We start from the raw sequence: 21,695 nt of genomic DNA on the forward strand, positions 1-21,695 counted from the left end.
CCCATTTTCCTTCCATGCTGAAAACCTCTCGGAGCCCCCATCCCTTGGAGCTGGGTCTGGGGAGGTTCAGCTGTCGCCTCTCCCAGCTGAAAGCCGTGAGCATCAGCAGAGCTGGCTGGGCTGGGGGTTCCTGGGGGATTTAAATCCCCTCTGTTTGTGGAGTTACGGGTGAGGCCAAAGCCAGCTGGGGGAGCTGCTGGAAAAAAATGATTCAAATGCTTTATGACTTTGAAATCTGAAAGTTTTTGCACTATAGCTTACTCTTAATGCCTTATTTTTGTAGATTCAGCCTGTGATGATGGAGGGAGTGATGCATCTTTCTTGCAGGGAATTTGGTACCCTGCCCTCGGGGCACCTGTACAGCCCCCAGCAGTGCTGCTGAGCCCCAGAGCGTGGGGATGCTCTGTGCAGCCTCACTGAGGTTTTGCTTTTAAAGAAAATTTTTCCGGGGGACCCACAGCAAGCAGGGAGAGGGGCTGGGGCCATAAGGCTGTGGCTGTTCCCAGCTGCCTCTCTCTGCTCCCAGCACTGCTGGTGTGCTCTGAGGCTGTCCCCGAGCCCTGGGTGGTTTTGGCACTCTGATCCTGGCTGCACAAGACAAAAAAGCAGCAGCAGTGATTTGAGAGCAGCTCTTTAATGAGATGCAGCAGCTTTTTAACAGCACAGAGCAGCCCCACACAGTGGCTGGTGATACAGGAAGGGTGAACCTGATGGGAGGGAGGCAGGATCTGCCTGGGCGAGCTGGAAAAGGGCCAGGGCTCCTCTGAGCAGCTCCTCAGCAGTGTCCGTGCTGCATTTGGGGTGCTTGCACCTGGGTGCAATGCTGCAGGGGTCTGTGCAATGCAGCAGCTGTGTGTGCTGCAGCCCTGGGGACGCATGCAGGGCGTGGGGAAGCTGTGTCGGCTGCTCCCCCAGCAAGGCCCTGAGGATGGGAGATGGGCAGGGAGCTCCCAGGCAGCTGCATTGCCTCCTGCTGTGCTCAAGCTGCTTTTCTGGCATCTGCCAAGCCCCCCGAGCTCAAGTCTGTCCTAAAAGCTGCGCTGATTCAGCATCCCCAGGATGCCTGGGCTGGGCAGCAGGAGGCTTTATGGCACACAAGGGAGGTGAAGGCTGCTCTGGGGCTGTTAGGGCTCTGTCCATCCCCCGAAGCATGCAACACATGCAGCAGCGAGCCCACAAAGACAAGACACCCAGTGATACTTTCCGGGTTAAGCACCCAGCTTCCAGCAAAACCAACAGCCTAGAGCGTGCCCGACTCGGTCACTGCCTCCTCCTCGGGCAGGTCGAGGTCCCTGGAGCTGCCCCCACGCAGGGGGAGGCCGCCGTGCTGGCTGGGGCTCAGGACGGTGGTTTTCCTGCTGCAGAGGCTCCCGTTGGAGACCTGCCTGCGCGGCTGGGGGCTGCACCAGCAGGAGAGGCAGCGCCCCACGTCCCGCAGCAGGTGCCCGCTGAAGAACATGTAAATCCAGGGGTTGCAGCAGCTGCTGAGGCTGGCCAGCAGCATGGTGATGGTGAAGGGCACGTTGGTGGACTCTGGGAAGGCAAGGCAGAAAGTTCAAATATCCCCCAGAGGGGACGTGGTGCGGGCAGGGGGCTCAGTGAGCCATACACAGGACTTCAGGGTCTCTTCCTGGCTTGGATATGTGTCCCTTGTCCCATCCCCAGCCCGCCTGCTGGCATCTCTTTGCTGCAGAGCAGGATCAGGACGTGCCAGAGCACATCCTGGGGGCGGGTGCTGGGAATGGCACCCGGCAGCTCCTGGACCTGCTGCTTTCCCTCAGCCCCAGTTGGCCAAAGCATCTCCCAGGGGCCTTTCAATCTGGGATAATGCCCCCAGAAAATAAAAATAAAATAAGGTCAACTTATGAAATCAAAAGCCACTTTTCAACCCTCACACCCCACACCTCCCCCCCCCCGCATCTGGCTCAGCAAAAGCCTTATGGGCGCTGGATGCTACAGGCAGAAGAGCAGCTCCAGCAGCACAGCTGCTCCCGGAGGCAGTCCCACCGGAGGCTGGGAGCAGCAGGCTCAATTAAATCCTCTCTGCCGTCACATGCCGAACAGCACAGCAGCTCCTGGAGCAGATTCCCCCAGGAGGGCAGAGACGCACATGGTTACGATGTTTGCAGAACACCTCCACGTCTCCCATGGGCTGCTGGTCAGAAGCCATTGCTTTCCAGCAGAATTTCTGGTGAAAAGCAGCGTTCTGCCTCTGCAAGCTGTTTGCTACAAATGCTATCAGGGAGCAAACCAGTAGCTTTCCCCCTAATTTTTATTACAAGAAAATAAGTCGGATCCTGCTTGCTAAAAGCACCGAGGTGCTCTGCACCTGGGCTGCAGCCCAGCACCCCCACCCTGGCTACTCACCATCATCGGGAGCATCCTCGTCCCACACCGACCACATCTGCATGCTGAAGAAAGGCGCCCAGCAGGCGATGTAGGCCACCACGATGACAAAAGTCATCTTCACCGTGCGGATCTTGGCCCGCGAGATGGTGCGCACGCTGCTGACGCGTGAGGGCTGCCCGCTGGGGCACTGCCCGCCCTTCTCGGAGGAGCAAGGAGCCAGGGGGGCTGCCGTGGGCCCCCCTGTGCTGGGGGCACAGCTCTGGGTCTTGCCCTTGAGGTTCTTGCAGATCTCATAGCAGATGAGGCTGTAGCAGACGGTGAGGATGCCGACGGGCAGGATGAAGATGCACAGCGTGGTCCAGGTGATGTAGGCTCGGGCGCCCCACGGGTACCTGAAGTCTGCCCAGCAGTCCAGCACCCCCGAGCCCTGCCGGACCTCGCGCAGGGAGAAGATGAAGACCTGGGGCAGGCTGAGCAGGGAGCTGAGCAGCCACGTGGCCCCGATCATGGCATAAGCCCGGCGGCTGGGCTGCTGCAGGGTGCGCAGCGGGTGGCACACGGCCACGTAGCGGTCCAGGGTCATGGCGAGGAGCATGTAGGTGGAGGCGAACATGCTCAGCACCTGCAGGTACTTGACGGCCCTGCAGAGAGGGTCTGGCCCCAGGAAGCGGTACGTCACCTCCCAGATCATCTGCGGCAGCACCTGGAAGAGCGCGACGCCCAGGTCGCTCAGCCCCAGGTGCAGGACGAAGAGGTGCATGCGGCTCATCTTCCTCCTCAGGCGGTACAGGGCCAGCAGCACCCCCGCGTTGCCCACGGTTGCCACCACCAGGATGGTGGCCAGCACCCCGACCTCTGCCTTGGCCAGCTCCTCGTCCCGGCTGTGCAGCAGGGTCACGTTGGGGTCCCCCGCCAGGGTTTGGGGGCTCTGCACCCCCTTGCTGTGCCCAGCCCGGCCACGATGGGAGCTGTTCCAGCCCCAGCCCAGCTCCATCCCTGCGGGAGGAGCTGTGACTGTGATGGGTGAACACTCAGAGGCTCGGCTCTGGCAGCCCCTTAACCCCTCCCTGCATCCCTGGGGGCTGTGCTCCCCCTGAGCCCTGCTGCACCAGCTCCTGTGACCGCAGGGGCTGGATGTGGCTTCTCCAGCAGTCCCCCACCACGGGCACAGGTTGTCACCCTGTGCTGAGTGGTTGCAGGTCCCCTCTTTGCTGGGCTGCTCCGTGCAGGTTTTCCTGTTAAACAAAGGGATGCAGAAGCCCCAGCTCAGCCTCTGATCCCTCTCTCTGCTGCATTACACGTTCCCGTATCCCTGTTTCTCCCTGGGTTGCTCATCTCTCCGTTCACCTCTTTCCCTTGTGCTGGTAACAAAGAGGAATCCTCTTTGTTGCTTCTTTTTAGTGCAGTAAAAGTACTGGAAAATGCATCCCTTTGGTCTTTTCATTCCAGGCGTGGCGAGGGAGGCAGGTGAGCGGTGTCCAGGCGTCCCCAGGGAGCGCAGCAGCCGTGTGCCAGCAGCAGCTGCCGCTGAGCGCTGCCCGTGCTGGGTTTTATAGCCGGGAGCTCCCCGCCCTGGCTGAGAGCTGCAGCCCCAGGCTCTGCTGGGGACCTGCTCCTGCTCTCCTCCTTCTCTGCATCAGCACAGTCCATGGACACGCTGGAACCACATCCCGAGGCTGCCTCCTCCTGCCCGTTTCTTTGGGCTGTGTAGGCAGGGGGTGCAGAATGTCCCTGGGGCAGGACAAAAGCTCGAGTCTGCCTGCCTGGTCCTCAGCTAAATGCTGTTGTTTTACTCTGTCTGACAGAAACCCACCCCAAACGTGGGGAGCCTGATCCCACTTGACTGCAGAGCGCTCTCTGCTTTGTACTGTGAACATTTATCCCATCTGTCATATGCACAGAGCATGGAAAAAAAATCAAAAAGGAAAAGCTGCAGGGGAGAAGTGAGATACAAAGCGCAGGGCAGTTGCAGACTTCGTGCAAAGTGTTGGGTGTAGTTTGAAGCAGTGGCAGTGGAGGCTGAGAAACACAGCAGCCTCGTTCAAAAGACAAATGCACTATAAATTGGTAATACAGATGGGGCAATAGCTGAAATGCACACGGGTCTTGTCTGCACGGGCCCAGCCAGGGCCAAGCAGAGCACGGGAGAGCTGCCCTCCTGCCTCTTCTGATCTCCCCTTCCCACTTCTTCAAGCCTTCGGTGTGCCTTCCCACACAGTCTGATTGCAAAATATTTCATTGCACACACACAGAAATATACCTGTGTACATGCACAATTTCACTTTTCTTTTGCAACATTAGGGCTTTCGTTTTCCCCTACTGGCTATTAATTTGTGCCAATAAGAAGTAAAGGCATGCATCTATTTCCAGTGTTTTTGCCTTTCTACACTGGGGGAAGAAAGCAGCAAACAAAGGAACAGCACTGGGCCAGGTTTCTTCCTAGCAGCTATCTGCTTGACACCGACTTGCTGCTCGCAGAGCCTGCTCTGGCTCACTGGGTGTGATATTACAATTAAGTTGCCTGTGAGAGGCTATTATTTGCTGAATAAAGATTTGCAGATCACCTCTAATAACCACAAATGAGCACAGTTTGTGCCTAATTAAAAGACATTCATCCTTATAAGACACCCCGTGGATATAAACTACCCACCGCAGGAGAGGGCCTCTCCGAGGTGCTGCGGTGATAGGGGGGCAGTTCAGGAATAATGCAATTTTCTATAGTTGTGATCAGACAGCTGATTTTCTGGAAGATTAATAGAGGACAATGAAAAAGAAACAAACCCACAAAGCGATAACAAGCGAAGATGAAGGCAGAGATGGAAGGGCAGGCTCTGCAGAGAGAATGGAGCATTTCAAGTATTTTAGGACAGCCTCGGCCCTCCCTGCTACCAGTTTAATCCAGGAGCATTTCCCTCCCAGTTAGATCTTCTGCTCCAGATTTCCCTAAGTTTAGCACAGAGAATACTTCTGCAAAGATGCTTGCAGAAAAGGGAAGATAATTCACAGAAGAGAAAATCTTTCATCCTTGGAAGATAGAAATCCCTTTTCTTCAGAGGGAGATTATCCCAGCAAGGCTCTGTCTCAAGCAGATGGATTAAAAAATAAACCCATTTGCTTTCATGTGTTTCCTGCACATTTACTCAACACGCTGCTAGTATTTCCAGGCTGTTGCAGCCAAATCAGAGCTGTTTCTCCTTCGAGGGGTAGCAGTGGTGCGATGCAACCTGGTTCCTTTTACACCAGGGCTGTGAGCCCAGTGCTGCCCCGTGCCTCCAGGGCCCCAGGACCTGGCCATGCTCTTGCTGCCTCCGGCTCTTCAGCCGCTGCATGCAGCCGTTGTGGCAACCTCGGAGTAGCCCCAAGCCACCTGTAAGAGCTGAGCAGCCCGGGAATCACCCACCCAGCACGTTGCTGTCCTGGGCTTGTGAATAGCACCAGGGGATTTCTGCTGGATAAAATAAAACCAGCCCTGGGGGGTTATAGCAGCTGATAACTCTATTACAGTTTACTTTTTTCCTGGTTGTTTTGCCGTGTCTTTTAATTTGACCCATATGTGTGGAAACAGGCTGCTTAAGTAGAGGCAACTGCCAGAGGAAAAATTGAAGCTACGGGCATCTTCAAGATAGCAAATTACTTGTTTATCATCTTTGCATTCTCCCTGTTGGTTCCCTTGTAGAGCCAGGGATGTTAAAAGGCTTTGGTAGCTGTGAAATGCTCCAGTTTCCTTCCCTGCTCCCTCATCTCCTTTTGCTGTTATCATCATTAGCATTTAAAAAACAGACACAGCCAGCGCATTTACAACCTTAAAATCAATAATAGGAAAACAAAATAAAATAAAATTACATTTGAAGGCTGGAAACAAATGGCTTGTTCTTGTCCTCCTGAGGCTGCTGGAGGGAAAATCCATGCCTAGCCAGCTCTGGAGGGACGCAGGGGGCAGCACCAGGACAGTCAGTGGGTTGGAAGTCCCCCTTTGGCTGGGGACAGGGACTTTCTTCAGGTCCTGAATTCTGCCTTATCAGTGGAGGTCTGATCTGTGCATGTGATTTTCAGACCCTACAGCCTGTAAAGATGATATACATTATTTTAAATAGAAACCTTGCTAGGAAATTTGCACCAGTGGCACAGGTAACACCAGGCTCCGGTCCTGATCTGGCTGCGTGGGGACGGGTCCATGTGGGTCCTGCAGGCAGCTCATGGCAGGGCTGAAATCAGGGGTGCAGGAGGGTGCAGGAGCCAGCCCGTGCCCTGTCATGGGAGGGGAACTGTTCCTCCTGTCCTCCTCCCTCGCCTCTCTCAGACAAAGAAGAGCAGAGGCTATAAGATGTGCTCAATTCAGTGAAAGGAGAAGTGACCAAGGACCTTTCCATGACCTCCGATCTGCTTTGTCTACTTGTTCCCCTTCTTGCCTGATGAAAGCACTGCAGTTATTCCGAACCCATTGCCTTCCAGGTAAGAGAGGCATCAATCAGGATGATGAAAGGAGAGGAGCAGCTGTTTCTGTTTCAGGACAATATATTAGAAGATGATGAATAATAGGAAGGATGTCTGCAGTGATCTGCACTCCCCCTGCCAAAGCAAAGTTCAAGGCTCCGTGATTAAAGGTTGTTCTTGCCTATTTGATAGTCAGGCCCAGGTTATGCCAACACTTTGGGGAAATTTGTTTGGGATTATGCAGCTACCCCTGTGAGACCACTTCTTGTTAAAGTGACCTGAGGTCCTGATGTTAGCCCTTTTCGTTCAGTTAAAACGGGCAATACTGGATGTGCTTACCTACAATCGCTTCACATAATTACCCAAATGCTCTTGGATTGCCCAGGTATGGGCAATCATGGTGCTGAGAGAGAAGCTCATGGTGAGGACTTGGCCACTAGAACCGCTGCTGGGCACGCTGCATCTCTTCAGCTGTTTGAGCAGCGTGCTCTCCTTTCCTTGCTGTCTTTTTGTGTGTGTGACACGGAGAACAGGACAAAATAAGCCCAATTAAAGTGCTCTGCTGTAGTTGCACTAGTAGTTCTGCTCAGCATGCTTAAAAGATCAGAAGTGCCCGTGGAATTTCTACTTTCAGCCTGCATGAAATGTCTTTTTTTTTTTTTTTTTTTTTCCCCTCTCTCTCCCATCTTAGTGTGTGAAAATCTCCTAGGAAACATAGCCCTAATGGTCTGCCTCCTCCCTGCACTACGGTTCCTGCAAATGAAGCAGAAAGCTGTGCTCTAAATATACTGTCTGGTTCTCCTAATTAAACGGCTGTGGGCAGAGGATGCTCGTGGTGTTGATGGAGGTACAGCATGGGAGCAATGGCTTTGTTTGGCTTGCTGCAGGTCTGGGTTCTCCGGCATCTGTGTTTTGTCACCATGCTTTGGGTGTCCCTGCTGTCCCAGGACCTGCTGGGGTAGAGACCCAGGCATGAAGGCAAAACAAAAAAGCAAAGTGGACCTTGAGATCTCGTGGGCCCAGAGGAGCAGCCTTTCCTGGCACGAACAGGGGGACTCAGCTTTGGCCTGACATCTGCAGTGGGTTTGGGAGCCGTGACTCCCCTTTGGGGGGTCCTTCCCCCAGCTGGACCCATCCACCCGAGGCTGGGGGCTGCTGGCACCAATGACACATCTCATTTAGAAGCGGGCAGCAGCCAACGAGGGCTCACACAAAATTGGGGAGTCCTTCCCTTGGCTAGCATGCAGCCAGCACCTCCTAGTCCTTTGGCCAGCACAAGAGCAGCTAATCCTGGACTGCTCTCGGTCCCTGGCAGGCAGAGCAGCAGGACGGGAGCCTCGGGCAGGCAGTTAATGCTGCTTAATCCTCTCCCACCGTGGGGTGTGTGAGGAGAAGGTGACAAAGTACAGCGGCTGCACAGAACGTACCGCCTGCCTGCGAGGCGGCCGGGGTCACGGCGGGCAGCAAAGGGCTGATACCAGCAGCAGCCTCGGGACCTGGCAGGCAAGGCAGCCTTGTCCCCCTGTGTCCTGCATTCAGGGCCATGTCCTGCAGCAATCACAGCTCCACCAAGGTGCTCACGGAGCTGCCGGGTGGACCACGGCTCAGTGCTGGCATGTGCTGTGGGATGTATTCTGCACGGAGCAGCAGCTGCAGCACGGGGTGCTGAGCCCTGGGGTCCTGCTGTCCTAGCCATAGTGGATCTGAAGAGCCCATGGACACCGACCCCTGGCATCTGGGATGCTGAGGGGGCAGTCGTTGCTGTGAGAATTGAGGGTTATGCCCGTAATGGTGGCATTGTAGCTGGGTCTGTTTGTGAACTGGCTCGGGTGTGCGCCCCAGTGTTGAGGGCATTATCCAGATCAGTGGGAACCAGGCTTCAGGTCCCAGGGATCCATGGTAAACACTTGGATACTCTTCTGCCTCTCTCTATTTTTATTTATTTATTTTTTTAACCTCAATTTCAACCTCTGATTCCTTCTTGGCTCTCATGAAGAACAGGCAGAAATTGCTATTTTCAGTCTACAAAGTAGGAAAATTGTCCATCTATTTCTGAAGAACTTCTTGTAGTGCAGGACTCCTCCGGGGAGGCAGCAGCTGTAGAAGGGTTTGTGGCTTTGATGGTAAAGCCAACAACCCAGAGCCCTTATAAAAGCAACTTACTGGGCAATCACTGTAAAGTGAAACAAGGTACTTGAGCGATGTGGATTAGAAATGATTGTGCCCACTCCTCATAAAATGATTCTAGGAAGCCCCTGACCTGGTATCCCGAAGTGCCTGATAGTGGCACACTAAGTCAAAAGCTGTGTCAGCAGCATAACTCGTATTTTTCATGCAGATCCTAGATTCAAGGGAATATTTCAGCTGAAGGCTGGATTAGTCTGCGGCAGTCTGGTCTGCGTGTCTCTGAAGAACACCATTTAGCATTACCAGGCAATCTCTTTGTCGCTGACTCTTCCCTGCATGTATGGTGCTAATTGCCAAGGCATCTCCTAAAAGCTATTTTCATATGCATTTGCACAACAGATTTGAAAGGCCATGAGGATGTACTTAGCGCTGCTGTAAATGGGAAATGTTGCCCCATGTTTCACAATAATGACATTCTGGAACCTGCCAAATGCGTAGTTTTATCACTTATAATTCAGATGATCTGCGGACCAGTATTCTTGGCTGTAATGGATTATCACTTCATCATGCAAGCACATCACAGCCTGTAGTGAGAGCCTGCTGGTGGGGAAACCACAGACTGAAATCGATGGATTTCTTCACTGGCCTCTACGTTATCTCCCTGTCTCACTGAGCTGCTGTCGTCTAGAAAAGGCACCAAATTAACATGCAGGTCAAGCATCGAGGGGCGATTTTTCTTTACGGCTTCTGTATGGGCACGGGAATATGGATGTAGCTGTAGCAGCAACCGAAGCTGTGTCTGGTCTGTGCCTTCTTCAGGGGAGCTCACACGCCGGAGCTTTCCCCATCACCTGCAGATGTGTGTGAATGTGGGGAATCACAGGACGGGATGAAGGTGGCAAGGACGGATGTTTCATTTTTCAGGCTTTGGTTGCCTGAGGGTTTACAGGGTTTTGTTTGACAAAACAAAACCGAGAGGCAGCATGCTCTGATCATGGTCCTGGTGCTTCCAAATTAGACAGGGGTTCATGTGCATGGTTCTGCCCAGGGCGTCTCAAAGCATCAAAATGCATTTGCTTACATTTTGCAGATAGTCTTAACCTGGCTATATCTAAGGACCTTTTGCCCTGCTGTCAAGCACCAAAAAGAGCTCTCTGCTGAGTGTGGCAGGAGTTTGGGGCTGTCATAGTCTAGGTCCATAACCCAGAGAACCGCTGGCTTTCCTTGCACGTCATTCATCTCAGCTCATCAGGTTCCACCCGAGGCTCAGCAAAGCATCTCGCCTGTCACACAGAGGTGAGAGCAAGCCCAGCCTCAGGGAGGGGGTGGATTTACAGCTACCTGTTGGGTTCAGGTGAAATGTGACAATTGCTGCTAAGCCCCGTGTGTAGAGCCAAACAAGGCACGGGGGCTTGGACCTGCCCCCATGCTTTGTGGGTCCAGGGTCCTCCGAACTGGTGGATTTAATGGTGAGACTTGAAAATAATTAGATGAGTTTTTAAGTCCTAAAGGTAATTGGGAAAGCTTTATTCTGGAAATAAACAGAGAGACAGGGGGAAAGGTACTGCTCCCTGATGTGACCTGTGCCAACTGCCTGTGCAGTGGATCAGACAGGATTTTTTTTCTCTCTTGGGTGATTTGCACATAACAAAATGCCTGGCTCCTCACCGCAGCCAGCCTGGGGTCTCTGCCTCACCGAACCCCACGCTTGGCCAACAGCCTCGTGGGGAACCTGGCCTCAGGCGTCCCGCTGGGTGCCTCGGCTGCCCCGGACAGAGAGCGGTGCCGCAGTTTGGGAGGGGATTTATAATGCTGGGTGACTTCTGTGGCAGTAACCAGTAACTGGACTGCATCTTGGTCTTGCAAGTGTGTATTTCTGTAAGTGTGGCAGCAAGCACTCTGCCTTTTGCTCAGCTCAGGGATAATTCTCCTGCTGCTGAACAATGCGCTGCAGGGAGCCACTGCTCTTCTCATCCGCCCCACTTGAAAGGCCTCGCTCAGGGTACAAGGGAACGAGGTATTGCTTGGGAAGTTACAAAGGTCCCCAGATCCCTGGGCAACCCCATTCAGCTAATATCTCAACTTCTGACAACCAATATCCACTGTCCTGCCCCAAAACTAATTAATTTTATACATGAGTGAATTTAACACCATCATTTAGCTCTGTCTGCTAGAGGAGACTTTGAAGTACAAACTGATTATGCGGGGAACAAGCGGGGAGCTGGTTAATAAGTTCCAACAAAGTGTATGCTTCTGGGAGGCCGTGTTAGATTAAACGTGGGATTTTATTGTTGTTTTGTCTTGGACTTCAGCTTAAAAACAAGGCGGCGGCAGCGTTTGTCACCGCAGAGAGAAACCCAGTGACAGCACTGGGAAATGTGTAAAAGCTACAAAAGTGTTAATGATCAGAACCCAACTCTGCCTCCTCTGAAAATCTCATTCCTCACCTCATTTGTTTAGCTTTGCTTCACTTCAGGCAGACTGGTTGTTAACAGGGGAAAACAAAGTGAATGAGCTCCACAATCCTGCCTGTTGTGAATGCCGTTTGTTGGATGTTCTTAAATCCCGACACCCATCTCTACTGCTTCTAAAGGCCTTCCCTCTGGGTGACACCTCAGTAGCTGTTTTCTTTTTTTTTTTTTTTCAGCAGTCTCGAGTGGGTGAGGAGGTATTTAATTGGATTTAAATGGCACTCCATTACCCACTAGTCACTTGATAACACTTCTGAGGGAAAACAGAGCAGGAAATATGCACTGAACTTCAGCACAGGTTCCCGGAGAAAGGGGTTGCCAAAGGGCAGCCAAGTCGCAGTGATCATATTCTCCTGGGATGACCTTGGTTTGGCCAGTGGTAATGGCAGTTACGGGATCTGAAGCTGGTTGTGGCTGTGGAAAATCTGCCCCTCACCAAAAGGCAAAACACAGCTGCAAAAAGGTTTGTAAAGTCAAATTAAAACTAGCCAGAGGAAAACGTCAGCAAAGGCATCAAATGAACCATTTCTGAAAATTTACTGACTTTATTCTTCCCCGCATTTCTTACTTTGCTAATGAAGAAAGACATCAGAAGAAGAAAGGGAAAGATGCAGATCGTGAATTAGATTGCCTGCCTAAAACAGACTGCTGGTTTTCTCAAAAGCTCTGCTCTCCCCTCCATCCTTCCTGGCATTGTCAGATATTGGATCTGTGTTTTGTGCAGAAATGCTATTGAAGTATGCTTTCCTGATTAGTCCATATCTCTGCCTCATCCTCATAGTAAAAACAGTGGCTAATGGCAGAAAAACACCTACTTGAAAGCAGTTGGTACAGCAACCTTCTATCCAGGGCTTGGCTGCCTTCACGGGGCAAGGGGATGAAAGCAAAGTGAATGGAAACCAATCTAGTGCCATTCAGCCATCAGTAGGATGAGCAGAGATTTCAAGCCAAGATCTCTTCCCCAGCATAATGCAGTGTAGAAGGTGGCAGAGGAAGACAATCCAACAGACGAGGAGCATAAAGCAGATCAGAAAGCCTCTCCTGTGCGGCTGCGGGATGTTGCTGTGCAGGGGCAGAGCACGAGGCTGTGCAGCAGCTGGATGGGACGTCCTGTCCTTCCCTTCGGTCTGCCCCTGGCTGCAGGTTTACTGCCTGTCCTCTGCTTTACTGCGAGCCAGCGTTATCAGATGTGACTCAGAGAGGGTGCTTTGGGAAGCGGGCAGTGCTGGCGTGTCGCAAGGGCCACAGCCTGTGCTTTCCAGTGTGGCACTGTCCTCTAGTGGAAAAGGGGGCTGCCTGGCTCTGTGCTGTGCTGTCCATGCAGCTGCAGCTCCGGGGCACTTTTTGGGGGCTGGTCATGGGAATCAGGCACGGTGAGGCTCCAGGAGGCCACCAAAGCAGGCACAGTGTGGCTCCAAGGGTTTTGTGCTGCAGCGCCGTGGCAGCTACTTGGGCTGCTGCGGCCCCCAGAAAGGTGAGAGGTGGATTTTTTTTTATTTTTTTTTTTTCCTGTTGTCTCCATTAGGAGAAAAGAGATGCTGAGCAGTCCCCCTTCCTTCTGTACCCCACTGCCAATTACTGGAGTTTAACTGAAAAATGTGGAGTTTTTTTCCCCACGCGCAGCTGCGCTCCGGCAGAGGGCGCCAGGCACCGCGCCCGGGGCCAGGGGGTGCTGGGGGGGCCCTGGGGTGCCCGGGGGGGGGGTCGGGGGGTGCCCCAGGAGGGCCCGGGGGTGCCCCGGGGTGCTGGAGGCCGGGGATTCAGGAGCTGCCGTGCTGCTGGTGGGTGCCTCTGTGACAGAGGCTGGCGTGCCAGAAGCGTGCCCAAAGTGTGCCAGAAGCATGCCAGAGGCAGGAGGGACGTGAAATTGGGCCGAAGCCGGCTGATCGCACTGCTGCCAGGCAGGGAAAAGCCTTTCCAGCTCCGGTGCTGCCCTGGAGGCACCTCTGGTTTCTGTTACAGGCGCTGTGGGAATTACCCCGTGGCCTGCTGCTCCCCGTGCAGACGTGGCTGCGTTGGGTGCCGGATTTGGGGAATTGCTTTTGCAGCCTCTGGAAGTGCCGGGATCAGGGCTCATGTAATGTTCTCCCTTATTAGCACCACGCCTTGCACGGACAAGGTCAGAGCCTGGTGGTGCCGCAGTTCAAGTAGCCGTGCCGTTCCTTCTCATCTTTTTTTTTGTCTGAGGACTGTGGTTGTGCTCAGGTACGCTCCGAAATGAGAGGCTGCGACCAGCAGGGGAGCGGGTACCACGTCTGCACCGTGGAGGAGGTCAGGGAGCTGCCAGCCTGTGGCCAGATCAGGTGTAAGCTGCTTTTTTCAGAAGCCTTACATTGCTCAAGTCACTTCACAACTCCTAAGGGGAAGGGTGGCCACTTCTTCCTCTTCTGTGGCCACAGGTAAAGCTGTGCATGGAGCAGATGCTGGCGTTGTGTTCATCCCGATGCCCTGACGCTTGCCAGAGACATTTGCTCCCAGGCTGTGGGTCAGTTATCAGATCGTGTGCCCGCCAAAGTATGTCTGATGCCCCTGGAGGTCAGGGTTTCGGGATGAATAAGACTTGCCAAGCAGAGCTGCTGCTGTTTCTTTTGCACTTGTCAATCTCAGGCCAAATCCCTTGCAAATGAGACGGAGGCCTGTGCCCCGGGAATGCCTGCCATGACATTCTTTTGGTTACACATAAGCAGCGAGGCATTTTGGAACTGGTTGGGAAATTTTCACCATTTTTCACAGAGAGATTTGGTTGAGATTGTTTTGTTTTTGCACATATGAAATGTCTGGATTTTTTTGCTTGTGTCTGGCAGCAGAGTTACAGCTAGAGAATATTCATACTGTTATCTTGCTGACTTTTCTCAAGCTGTTTTTATTCCTATCATTTTCTATCTCTATACTGGTGCTTTTTTTTTTTTTTTTTTTTTTTTCTTGTTTTCCCTCCTTTTTGGAATAAGACAAGAATAATCTCTTGCATGCTTCAAACTGTGAAAAGAGTGGATTGGGTTGTTTCTGTGTTTCTCGTTGTCCTGCCTGTGTGTTAGCCATGCCTACATAATGTCAGCCTGATTTTTGTCTTTTTACCTTTCTTTGAAGCTTCTGATGCAGCTCATGGCTCCAGGAGGTCTCAGCAATAAGGAACAGTAATGTAAGCAATGTTTCTTTTGAGCTTAACAGCAGCATTTCTTACCCCTGCCGCATGCCTCAAGAGTGACTCCAGGCTTGGCCGCGCATCTTGCAAAACTGATTTGGCATTCTTAGGAGAGCTGATGTTTTTGGCTAGTTGGAGCTTCTGATAAATGTTGTTGGCACATCTGATTTATTGTCTGACTCTGTTCCCAAGGAGACCACATATGTAGCAGTCCGAGATAAGCAGCTTATAACCTAAAGGTGGATGCCTTAAAATATCAGCGTCCCTTTCTCTGTTTCCATTGATAGTGAGCTCCTGCGTTTTCCCTGCTATCTCTATTTCACTCTATTAGCAGAGAATTAAATACTTAGTGCTTTGCTGAGGAACCTCTCGGCCTTAAGATTTGGATGAAGTTATAAATTCAGTTGGATTTTCCGTTATCACTCTGAATGCAAATTTGTTGAGCATAATGCCAGCGTCTCTTATTCCGTGGGTGATGACAGTTATTGTGCTGAGACCCGGAGCTGGAAGACCCCCGGCTCGCCACGGAGCGTGCACGTGCATGCATTTGCAGCACTAACACCCCCCACGCCCCCACCCCTGCTTACTTGTGTGCTCCAGCCTCGTGCTGGAGGGACCACGTTGGTTAGATGGAAGAGCAGCTGTCCTGCTCTGGCTGTAGGATTTTATCAGCTGGAGAAGACGTTTGATGTGAGGGGCATAATTTGTGCTTGTGGTAATCTTAGCAGGATGCTTTTCCAGTAGTAACTTCAGCAGATTATCAAGTGATGTGGCCTCAGCAATAGGAGACTGTCACCTTGGGTGTGCATCAGCACCAGGAATCACGGTACTGTTGGGTGTCTGCAGGGGCTGACAAAGGGGTATTTTGGGGGCAACAGATCAGCAGCAATTTACACTAGCAAAAATAAAATGGCAGGGAAAAAATAATAAAAAAACAGTTTGGCAAACATAAAACACACGCTGTTTAACGTGAAAAAAAAAAAATGTTTTATTTTTAAAAATGGGAAGAGGAAGGAATCAGATTATCTGCTTTACAAAGGAATTTGGAAGATACTGGGGGAGGCGGAGGTGCTCCTGTCTGGCTCACAAAAATATCCCCAGACTGTTCCTAGAGCTTTGGAAGCAAAGGATTGCTGTCTGGTGAGGTACTGGGATACTCCCAGACTGCAGGAACAAAGGCGGCTGCCTCCTGATGAGCTGGCCAGGGCAGAGGGCCCTATCTGAGCTGGAGGGACCTGCGGGCTGCTCCGGCACAGCAACAGACCCACCTTTGGGGTGGCCCAGATGTGCTCCCTTGCTGCCAGCCTCCCCTCCTTTCTGGCAGGAGGAAGGGTGAGCCTTGTCATCGCCGTGGATACACCTCTTTCCCCTGAGTGCGTTCCAGCTGGTTCAGCACCTGGGGTCAGTCTGCGAAGGTGTGCACAGCCCTTGCAGGCTTCTGATAGAAAGATGCACCAGGCTGAGCCTGTACTTTATGCTTTCCCTCCCACCTTTGGAAGCCGCATCTTGCAAACAGCAACCTCCCTTCTGGGAGCAGAAGAGATGAGCGTGTACTCGGTGTCAGCCTGGGCCAGCAAAATGAAGATAAGTTTCCTCATTTTTATTTATTTTTTTTCTCCAAGCACATCAGCAGTGTCTATGAGGGTAGCAACCAAATAAAACAGTCATTTTTGTCTAAATACCTCCCTTTCTACCAGCCCGTTTGCTGCGACCACTGACCTGACAGCTCAGCAAACAGGGAAAGTAAAGCTTAAGAAACAAGTCCCTGACTCCGTGCTGTGGCACCAGAGCCTGTGCTAGTGCTGAGTGTCTGCTCTTCAAAGTGCACATCTTCCAGCCAAGAAATACTTGGGTTGTGTCTCTTGTCCCTAGGCCATTTGCAATCCAAAGCTGGTTTCAGGGAGTAAATCAGGCCAGCGTGAAATTCTGTGGGGGAGAGGTGAGGGAAACGACAAAGAGGGAATGAGTTCTTTTTCTAGCAGAGAGATTTCCAGGCCATAATTAACGTGTCTTCTCCATGCGTGTATGTGCTTGCACACCCAAACATAGCTGACTTTGATCTCTGCAGGGAGGCTCAGGAGAGTACAGAGACTGTAAGATCAAACTTATTAGGGACAGAGCAGGGGGATAACTGCCCTGCTTTCCCTTGGGCTTTGGAAAATGTCAGGCGTGGATTCACCTGGTAGCTCCTGCTAGCCCTTACGGTGCAGGAGGAGACGTGACAGATCTAAATAAGTAGCAAGGCACCGAGAGGGGAAAGTGATGCTGCCTCTCCTGTCAGGTCTGGCAGCGTACACTACAATTAGTGCCAAAATCATCTGTGCCCACGTTTTGAACCCCTGGCAGGAGCTGGAAGAGGCTCGAGTGATCCAGGCTGAGTGGCAGGTTGTTATCAAAGTGCCTGTCACCGTCCAAAAGCTTCTTGTTGTTAAGTCCTGTGATTTTTGTGGCTGGATTACAGCAAGTGCCCTCAGCTCGCTGGGGATCTTCCATCGGGGTGGCCCAGAGGTAAGGGGCGATTCAGAGGTGTGTGTTGTCACTGGCACGTCTGTACCAAGTCAGCGGGCACCTAGTTATCACGATGAAAGGTTTCTCAACAGTGGCCAGGACCACTTTTATAAAGCAGTGTTTGAATTGTGATTCCACATAATGACTGGAGCTAAAAAAAATGGGCACATTCTGCTGAATTTGTACCTCCTGACACTTGTGAATGCTGCCTCCTAGTAGCAGGTGAGGGGAAAAAATATATCTATCTGAATTTTCACTTCTAAGCTACAAAATTATTTGGATTTGGGGTAAACTTCATTTCCAACCTGTGTTCCAATAAAGATTTACAAGAGCAGAGCAACATTGTGGAAAGTCTTGTGATGGACCCTTGCACAAGAGCAAATTGCTTCATTTTTTCCAAACATTTTCGGCATTAATATCTGAGTCTGAGTGAATGCTGGGGTGAATCTGTAGCAGCTTTCACAATCATCCCTCAAATGTGACCCTGTATTATTCCATCTGTCTTTTTAACCAAATAATTCTCTGCTGGTGTGGGCTTCGTTGGCCACTTTGTGAGGAAACGATTTGGTATTTTGGTGGCCTAAAACTATCTACTTCTTTCTCTATTTCCACTTATGCAGTGATGAAGCAAGAGAATAAGTGAATCAGGCAAAGGAAGTGGCTTCGAAGTCTTTTAAAAAATGTGTAAGGACCTGGATTTTGTATCTGGCAGTGTGACACACAGTTCTGCTTACATAGCCTTCGAAGGTGCACTCTTAGTCCCATTTTGGGCACAGATTGTATTGATGCTGGTCTTCAAATGCTTGGGGATTTCTAGCTTCACACATTATGGTTTGATTCAGGCCTAAGTCCTCTTGTCATGTTCATGCTGAAGATTGGCACTCCTCAAGCTCGATGCAGCTTGGTGCTGGAGCACTGACTGCACACCACTTCGTGCCTCCTCCGTTGCTGGTGTCTGTTGAAAAAGCTGTCCTCTGGGAGCTTCACATGGACAGCAGGCCGGGCTCCTTCTTCCTGAAGCTCTGTCAGTCTCAGAACTAAATGGATGTTTGTTTTTTTTTTTAAACTAAGACAAATAATTTTTTGATAAAGGAGCAGCTGCTGGGAAAAGTTCCAAAAGGTGCAGACAAATTGTGTGTGAGCTTCGTATTCCCATTTTTTTTTTTTGATGTCCTTTGGTCCCCAAACCCCTCTGCTTATCTGGGCAGTCTGTTGCTGGAGTGTGACATCGACTCTGGGAGGTAGGTAGATAAGAAGAGGCAAAATCATACGACTTTATTAATTTATTCTAGATTCTCTTTAGCTTGCCTTGTATATAGAACTGTCAGATGTGCCTAGTAGACACAAGACCTGCTTCCCTTTTGGTTTTATGTTCCTAAATTACTTAGGAAGACAGTCCCCAAACACCTGTATGTCTGGCATCGTCTCCTCTGTTAGTGGAAATTTCCTATCCCAAAACAGGCCATATGCTGGAGTGGGATGAACTAATAAGCTTCTGCTGTAGCACAGCAGGGAAGAATCCTAGTGTGGCTGCAGCTAGGTTGGGGCGATGCTGGGTTATTTTTAATTAGCACTTTTCTCCAGGAAATAAGCGTAGTCAGAGAAATGCAAAAGATCAAGCCTTTTTTATCAATCTTGCTTTCTAACGGCTTGCACAAATTTCTACATACGTTGACATGCAGATGGCAGTACATAAGAGTGCTATGGTGCTAATTTCCCTCGTGTGGCATTACCCAGAGACATCAAGCTGTCAGCATTCAGATGACATAAGAAGTGAAGCACCAGAGATTTTGTTTGGCTTATATTTGACCGGCTTTGTTCCCTGTTATTTTTTCCCCTCACTGGTGTCCAAAATGTGAGGCATGCTTTCTAATGAGAAATCAATAGAGTGCAGACTCACTTTGTTAAGCTTGTGTCACGCATGCAAGATGACAAGACACACTGCAGACAGCAAAGCAGCTAAAATGTCCCCCTGGCTAATAGCTGCTCGGAAAATGCTGATGCTTTTTCAAAGCATAGAATGGTTGATATTTCCTGATGAGAGGGAATTTTGGGTGGTGCATCAGCAACTTGGAATTAATTTCACAGGAGACGTTTGAGGCAGGCATCCTGCTTTTTCTCTCCTGCATACTGCATAATTGGAGAGCACATCTCTTAGTCCTATGAATCCTGAATCTATACAGGTTTGGAATAACCCGTTTTCCATGTATGCTTTTGATGGGTATTTGGCTATAGGGTATATCCTTGTTGTATGATAGAGCAGGAGAGAAATCTAATAATGCAGCGGAACTCCAGAAATGCTGGCACAGAGACAGCTTCTTGCATGAGGTATGAGATGATTGAGTAGGTGCTGGAAGAGCTGAATATATTCATAAACCTGCAAATGCACGTTGGAATAGGAAGAACTGGTCCATAGCTGCAGGAACAGGCTCGGCTCAGGTCTCTGTTGCAGTCTCAGAACAAAGGAGGCTCCTCTTCAGATCTACGCAGCTCAGGCTTTACCTCTGATCCCCTCTGATAGAGCCAGCCGTGCCGTTCCCTTACCATCCCGTGGCTGTTCTGTTTACAGTGTACGTTCTGGGAGACTACAAGTTACCGTGCTCGTACAGGTTCTTGCACAACAGGCACCCACAGCTGTTACACTATACTAGCCTGTAGACACTCCCTTAATCCAAATAATAGTACACAAAGGTTGTTTACTTGGGATACGCACTGTTCCTTGGGGTATGCTTTCAGAAACCACACAGGCTGCAAACGTAATAAACTATGTAACAATGACCTCTCACGACAAAGTAATTAGGTGATTTATAACAATTGACCGTTTTAACTGACTTAAAAGAGAGTGCCAGCTTTTGTACGCCAGAGAAAGGAGCTGAGATGGCTCGGTTGTTTCTCTTACTGTAGGTCTCTTCCCCAGATTCAAACCTTGAGCTTCTTGGGCCCAGTCCTAGGAGAGGTGACCCATCTGTCATCGGGTTTGAAGTGGATGAACTGCATTCCAGGCTAAGAAGAGAGTGCCTTTCAAGTTGAGCCTCCCTCAATAATCAACGTATCGGTTTGTACTGATAGAGATCACATACTGAATTTCATTACAGGGTGATGCTTACCGTGGTCCTTGCAGCATGCTGTCTACTTGGCAGCTGCTTTGCATCCTGGAGTTGGCTGCAGTTCAGTGGTAAAGGAATTCTTAACTGTTTGTCATTGTAAAGCACTTTGGGATGAATGGTGTTACATAAATGTAAGATTATGATTAGGCATTAATCTGCACCGAAATAATGAAGAATATTTAAATGTGCTTTTTCTTCCAGTAAGTCTTATTTAATATGAAGGGGAATCAATTTATCACTGTCTTGCTATGACTTTCTCCTACCCCTCCAGCTAGAATTGTAAATTGTGAATTGCAGAGAAGAAAATGGGTGGCTGTCGATGGCAGCATAATTGCAAATGGCCCCGTGATCCAAACTGGAGCTATTTATCCTCAGTGACTTTTGGAGTTTTACTTTCAAATGTTTTCATCCAAACAAGCCAGTGACCCTGAACCTACACGGCCGTATTACACAACATCTCATAGCTGCAGAGCTGCTGTGCACGGCCTGGTACGTGGTGTGACAGATGAGAGCCCTGTGGCAGAGGTAATGCTATGGGCATTGAGGCTGACTGCATTGATTTTAACTGAGCTGTGAGTGCCAGGAGACTCTGAAGGTCTTGCGGTAGCTCTGACTTTGAGTTTAAAATTTAAGAGACTTTGCCTGCATTTACGCTTCTGAATAAATCCAGATCTGATTAGAGACACTAAAGTTCTTACAATTACTTGCTGTGTGTACCTTAATGAGCAGAAGAGAAAAGCCTTAGGACTGGGTTCTTGTTTTTCAGCTTTGTGCTCCACTTTTGACTCCATTGGCAGTGCAGCAGAGCTCACGTAAACTTTTATTGTAAAGCCCTTAGCAAGGACAACAGCTACCCAGCTCTGTGTGACTGACCAGGGATCCAGCAAGAAGCTGAACCCTGCTGATCCATTCATTCCGGAAGCTGCCTTAATGTTCAGCACGATTATACCACGTGCCTCACACCCCTATCCTTCCAAGTGATTCATGAGATTCCAGGGCTTTGCTGTAACATATCTCGTATGTCAATGAGTACAGAGAAAGCAAAAGACCGGCAAAGTAGAGATCTGAGTTGTTTTATTTCAAAAAAAGCTTTGGCTAGATTGAAGTATTTGGGAAGGTTTCTAGAAGCATCGATCCAGTTTTGTGTCAGCTTTTTTTGTACTACAGGTATCTATCCATCTATCAACCTGGAAAGTATTCTCCTCTACAGGGTAAGCCTTGAAACCTTCACCCAAAATATTAGGGCCCTGTGAATGTGGAGTAGTGGCTACACCACAAACTGCTTAGTCAGTTCTTTTTTAGATTTCACATAGAAAGCAGCCCTAGATATGAGTAGTTGGTTTGGCAACATTCATAAGAGGTAGAGCAATGGATGATGTTTGTTTACTTTGCATATAACACACACAACTTCTTTATCCTCAAAAAAAGGCTGGAACAAACTGCAGAGTTGGCTCATTTTTTATTTCAAGCTGCTGTCTAGTTGTGAAGAACCAGCTCAAACAGGCCTGTGTAATTAAAGTAGTTCACAGTAGAACTTCCAGTTCTATGTGCAAGAAC

General features: G+C 50.3%; 1 protein-coding gene across 1 annotated transcript; it reads right to left on the minus strand.

Moving 5' to 3' along the window:
- Positions 1-61: 61 nt before the first annotated feature.
- On the minus strand, positions 62-3,343 carry AVPR1B (arginine vasopressin receptor 1B; the record flags this gene model as incomplete). Its single annotated transcript, XM_084497483.1, has 2 exons — positions 62-1,533; positions 2,368-3,343. 2 exons carry the CDS (start codon positions 3,341-3,343, stop codon positions 1,241-1,243), a joined length of 1,269 nt encoding a protein of 422 aa, XP_084353609.1. The 3' UTR covers positions 62-1,240.
- Between the last annotated feature and the right edge of the window lie 18,352 nt (positions 3,344-21,695).

Source organism: Aythya ferina (assembly GCF_964211825.1).
Source record: "Aythya ferina genome assembly, chromosome: 25".
NCBI classification, from domain to species: Eukaryota; Metazoa; Chordata; class Aves; order Anseriformes; family Anatidae; genus Aythya; species Aythya ferina.